This window comes from Eucalyptus grandis, chromosome 10 (genome assembly GCF_016545825.1).
Source record: "Eucalyptus grandis isolate ANBG69807.140 chromosome 10, ASM1654582v1, whole genome shotgun sequence".
Lineage (NCBI taxonomy): Eukaryota > Viridiplantae > Streptophyta > Magnoliopsida > Myrtales > Myrtaceae > Eucalyptus > Eucalyptus grandis.
The window spans coordinates 18,543,141-18,548,452 of NC_052621.1; the positions used below are offsets into that span (position 1 = coordinate 18,543,141).

Here is a 5,312-nt window from a genome sequence, read left to right on the forward strand (position 1 = left end):
ATAACTTACAAATAAGTGCGTTCACGTTTCACCTAGCAAGAACATCGAAAAATATCCGGATGGATTCATTTGTTTCACAAAAAATAACTTTCAGAAAAATATTTTTCGAATTTTCCGGCATTTGATTTATAGAAAATGATTTGTTTGGGAAAACGTTGAAAAAATTCTTCTAAGATAGCGGAAAATGTTTTCCACTTTTCAAATATAGGAAAACATTTTATATCTTCTTTCTCCAAACATCTTTTCCTTTTATTTTCATTTTTTATTCTCTTATATCTATTTTAAAAATCGAGTTTTTAATTATTTTTTTCTTTTTCTTCTTTTTTGTCCAATCATGGCGGCGGCTGGTGATCGGCTATAGGTGATCTTGCCCAAGGTCACTTGATCTTGGGCGGGGCTCAACTCCCACCTAGCTCGCCTGATGGCTTGGAGTGAGCTTCAACTTTGCTAGCTTGTGGTGAGGCTTGAGCTCACATATGGCCAGTTGCCGCCCATCACTATGGCCAGCGATAGGCCAAAGAAAAAGAAGAAAAAAAGAAGAAAGAAATTAAAACAAATTTAATAAATTTGATTTAAAAAAATTAAAAAATTAAAAATTATTGAAAATGAGTGTATAGAGGAAAAGATTTTCTTTTTCAAATGATTGATAATATTTTCATATTTATTGTCATATTTTTCACAAAATAAACGGAGTGGAAGTTTTAGAAAATCGCAATCACACTATACGTGAATTCTGATATGGAAAGCTTGAGATTTACGAAAATAAGAAAAGAGTCAAATTACGTCAAACTTAGATTGGAACAGAAGAAGAATAACAAGAGGACCCGTCCAAAACGCGCTAATGGTCTTGTCTTATACGGTCCCATCGCCGCTTCTCCTGGAGTTCATTATCGTCCTCCACCTACCTACCACCACTGCTAAAGCTCGGCCTTTGAACGTGCAAACTCTCTCTCTCTCTCTCTCTCTCTGTGGCTCGCGTTGAGGCTCGGGCAAGAAACTACCTGGTCCGACAAAGCTCGCTTTTCTCGCAATTCATGTGAGATCGCTCTAGTTTTCCGGTAATAAAGCCATTGTCTTTGTTCCCTATACGCACTGTCGTACTATTTAGCATTATCTTTTTTCCTATAGCCAGTCTTCTTTCTCGCGCTTTGCTACGTTCGCTGCTTCGTTGCTTTTACTGCTGGTATTTCGACCGCTTTGTGTGGCTCTGTGTATGGGGCTGCTCACGACAAGATGGGAAGCTTCCCGTTGGGACTCCTGCTCCGTTGTTGGTGGGACACCACTGAGAGAGAGTAGAAATTGAGAAAATGGAAGCATGCGTCTCTCATTCGCATGAATTCTTGATGGGCAACTGACCAGTGTTCGCGGTTGCGCACTTCGTTGGTTGGGTGGTTGCTTCGCGTTGAATTGAAGCCATGCGTCGGAGGAATTTTGGGTTTCTGTCTTTTCTTAAGGGCATCTTCTTCTTGGGGGTTTCTGAGGTTGGTGGCTTCTCTCTTCACTTCAGATTCTCTTGCCATCGAAGTTGCTTGTGAGGTCGCTGGTATGGTGAGAAGAAGGGAATTATACGTCCTTGAGTTGTTGATGTTCTTGATGTATTTAGCATCGGTGACTCGGTGTAGACAATTCGCGAACATTAGGGAGCAGAGAGAAGCTTTTCATTGAGAGAAGGAGAAAAAGAATAAAATGGAAGGTTTCAGCATCAAAGTTTTGTGGCTTCATGCTGAATTGGATGGAAGGGAAAGTGGAATTGGTTGAAGTTGGAAACTGGAAGTAAGAATGTGAGATGTGCTACTGATGGTGATTTGAAATTGCAATAAGGGGAATAAGTGAGAAGATGGGATTGAAGAGGGAATAAAATGCAATGGAATGGGGTTAGATTCTCGATTCTTTTTTAGCAGTGGCTGTGAAGAAATAACATGGAAAGGTAAAGGAAGTAGGAATAAAATATCAAAAGTACTTCCTCATGTGTATCATGAGAGAAATCACACCTGCATGAGAAACGAAGGGGCATTCCTTTCCTTTGCCGAACCAAACAACAGAAAGGGGATAGGCATGTCACTGTCCATTCCCTTCAATCAAATGCATTAGTTGAAATAGTGGCATTAACAGGAAATTTTTCCCTTTCCCTGGAAAGCTACTCACTAATGGCTATTACTTTTGGATCTTGCAATAGTATTTATTTCAAGAGATCTTCAAATTCTGTTCCTACTTATATAGTTTTTTGCATTTATTATCATACTCAAAGAGTAATAAGAGAAATTCACTTTGTCCATTATGCAATTAACATAAGAGTCCTGACTGTTATTTTTCTCACTTGTAAGAATAGATCCACATGTATCCAAGAGCACCAATACCCCTTGTAAATTGGCAAGCCTTCTTTCTCATTAAGATCCTGGAAAACTGCCCTTTTGTGCTTGTCTAAGGACTTGAGCCTTTGGAGCTTGAAATATTTGCAGAGTGTTTAGATAGCATGGTTTGCATTGGATGGTTTGCAGATTCAATTTCACAGGTGAACGATGTGGGGATATCCTATCGGTTCCTTAATTTGTGCACCATCTTGAATTTTCTGTAGGAAATGGAAGTTTTGGTAGGATGGCCCTTTTATTCAGAAATAAAAGAAGTTGTTAGGCTTATTTTTTCAGATTTGGAGATAATTTTTTTGCATGGTTTTCTAGGAGGTGCAAAGCTCAAGTTTGGACTCTTCTGCAATAAGCAACAGTTCTATTCCGCTAATCAAGATTCCTTTGATAGAACAGAAAAACCAACAGGTTTATCCCGTTCTTTGATAGTACCTTTTCCATTTAATTTTATCCATATCTGACAGAGGACACATGTTCTAGTGTATTTATCTGCATACTGGGTAAACCTTAAATGGTTGTTACTATTCTTTCCAGAAGGGGGGAACTGAAATGAGGTCTTGTCAACCAAAGTGCTCTTGTAACGGCATCGATGTTTTTGTTTTTTGGTATTTTTAGGAAACATCAATTTTGATGGAGGTAATACTAACAGTTTGTCATCTGGCATCTGCATTCATACTACAGCATAGAATGAGGAGCCAGATTAATTCAAATATGATGTCCAGTGGAGTGATGGTCGCAAGGACATACATATATGATTGGCTGATCCTTATGGTTATTGTGGTCATTGGGCCTCTCCTCCATCTCATACATCCATTTTATCACTTCGTTGGGAAGGATATGATGACTAATCTCAAGTATCCACTGAAGAGCAACACAGTGCCTTTCTGGGCTGTTCCAGTAAGCATTCTTTGCACTACTCTTTTCCCCTTAATAGTCAGTCTGTAAGTGTAAGAATTTTGATTGGTGGGGTTCTCATTTTTCTTTTGTTTCTTCCCAACAAAAATTAGACGTATTCCCTTCTGTTGCCAATGGGGATATTTGTGGTCTTGTATCTTCGGAGGAGAGATATCTATGATCTTCATCATGCTCTACTAGGTGAAAGTATTTTTTTTGTGCCATTCTCATGGATTCTCTTCCCATCATTCGATGGTGATTGTTTTTTCCCCCACAAGAATATGCTAAATGGATGTTGTTTAGGCAGGGCTCTTGTATTCTGCTTCAGTCACTGCAGTTATAACAAATGCCATAAAACTTGCAGTTGGCCGCCCGAGGCCAGACTTCTTTTGGCGTTGTTTTCCAGATGGGAAAGATGTAGGTGCATATAAATTGTGCTGAATAAACCGACTATTCTTGCACAAGTCTGCTTGCAGCACTTAATACTTGAATTGATTCCTAGGTGTATGATCAATTGGGGAATGTCATTTGTCACGGTAAAAGAAGTGTCATAGATGAAGGGCACAAGAGTTTTCCTAGCGGGCATACTTCATGTAAGCATCTCTCTTTGTCATCTTAAATAGTATTATCCAAATGCTCAATCTAATGTATTAGACTATTAAGCAGGCAAACCTTGTTATTTGAATAGCTTGGATTTTATTGTGCAGGGTCCTTTGCTGGTCTTGCTTTCTTATCGCTTTATTTAGCTGGGAAGATTAAAGCATTTGATCGCAAAGGTCATGTTGCAAAATTATGCATCATCTTTCTCCCGCTTCTTGTTGCATCTCTTGTTGGCATTTCAAGAGTAGATGACTACCGGCATCACTGGCAGGATGTCTTTGCTGGAGGCCTGTTAGGTTTGTCTGTTTTCTGCAATATGTGGGAGTCAATAAGGTGGTGAGTTTGATTCTTTTGCTTAACGTGCATAAGAAATTTTGCAGGGATTACGGTAGCAGGGCTTTGCTATCTGCAGTTCTTTCCACCTCCATATCACACCCAAGGTACATTTTGAAGCTATTTGTTTTGGCCTCCAGTAGTCATAAAAATTCCTCGATGCTATGTTATAATTGTCTTATTGTCATCATAAGATTACTTGCACTAGAGCTCCCTAAATTGGCAGGGCTATAGTCGAGCTGCCTCATTATATAACAAGATAACTGAAGAGCAAGATAAAGTTAGATACGTGCTCTTTTCTTTGGACATTGATGGATTAGAACACGGGGATATCAATAACAATTTTCTCTGCATTATCTTGTAGTTGTCCTATTGTGATAGTAAGATTACTTGCACTGCGACTCCCTAATTTGGCATGGCTATTGTTGTGCTGCCTCATAATGTAATGAGACAATTAAAGAGAGAGAGATCATTGAAAGTTGATTATGTCATCTTTCTTTAGGCATTGGTGGATGAGAACATGGGGATAGCAATAAGCATTTTCCCAAAAAAAAAAGTCTCACAATCTATTTGTTTGCAGGTTGGCGGCCTTATGCTTACTTTGAAGAATTGGAGTTGTGTAGGAATGCACAGGCCACAAATGTGGCAGATGTGCCTGATGCGCAAGCCACGGAAACTCAAAGTGAGAGCCGTCTGGATGAGCAGAGCGGCATCAGACGCATGGGCCTGACCCTATCACCTACTCCTGATCAATCACCACGAGACATGGAATCAGGGGGAAGGTGATTCTGTTTTTCCACTGGCCATTTAATCTGTGAAGTCTATAGTACAGAGTAGAGTTTTAGTATCTCCAATTTTTCTTTTTTTGGTTCTTTTTTTGGGCAAGCCTCTGACAAGCTTAATCCTGGAACCCTTTTTTTTTTTTTGGTGTGAGTGAATGGAGTGTGCTCTTAATGGACATCAAATTGCACATTTAGTCCTTTCCCACCCTTGATCTCAAGATCAGGATGTCATTAATTTTTTTCTTTACTAATCCTGTGTTGAAATCAGTTTGTGTAGCTTCTACAGTCATTTTTATTAGAGTAAAGAGAATCAAATGCCGATAGACAAATATTATTGCCA

At 39.2% G+C, this 5,312-nt stretch overlaps 1 protein-coding gene across 4 annotated transcripts; it reads left to right on the top strand.

Moving 5' to 3' along the window:
• The first annotated feature begins 894 nt into the window (after positions 1 to 894).
• Positions 895 to 5,312, top strand: LOC104422122 (putative lipid phosphate phosphatase 3, chloroplastic). Of its 4 annotated transcripts, none has more exons than XM_039302758.1 (9): positions 895 to 1,058; positions 2,679 to 2,771; positions 3,045 to 3,260; positions 3,371 to 3,458; positions 3,565 to 3,674; positions 3,760 to 3,850; positions 3,965 to 4,153; positions 4,238 to 4,297; positions 4,771 to 5,312. In XM_039302758.1, the coding sequence occupies exons 3-9, from the start codon at positions 3,051 to 3,053 to the stop codon at positions 4,974 to 4,976; spliced, it is 954 nt and encodes a 317-aa protein (XP_039158692.1). In that variant the 5' UTR covers positions 895 to 1,058; positions 2,679 to 2,771; positions 3,045 to 3,050; the 3' UTR covers positions 4,977 to 5,312. The 4 variants fall into 4 exon arrangements, with proteins under 4 accessions (XP_039158692.1, XP_010032655.2, XP_039158693.1 ...); XM_010034353.3 differs by lacking the exon at positions 895 to 1,058 and adding an exon at positions 1,105 to 1,481; XM_039302759.1 differs by lacking the exon at positions 895 to 1,058 and adding an exon at positions 1,493 to 1,927.

What these genes read in the sequence shown, in the direction of transcription:
- LOC104422122 (XM_010034353.3), top strand. Translation starts at nt 1,416, where the DNA reads ATGCGTCGGAGGAATTTTGGGTTTCTGTCTTTTCTTAAGGGCATCTTC. An exon ending in TCTTCTTGGGGGTTTCTGAG is followed by an intron (nt 1,482 to 2,678) that starts GTTGGTGGCTTC and finishes ATGGTTTTCTAG; the next exon opens with GAGGTGCAAAGCTCAAGTTT. An exon ending in GTTTTCCAGATGGGAAAGAT is followed by an intron (nt 3,675 to 3,759) that starts GTAGGTGCATAT and finishes ATTGATTCCTAG; the next exon opens with GTGTATGATCAATTGGGGAA.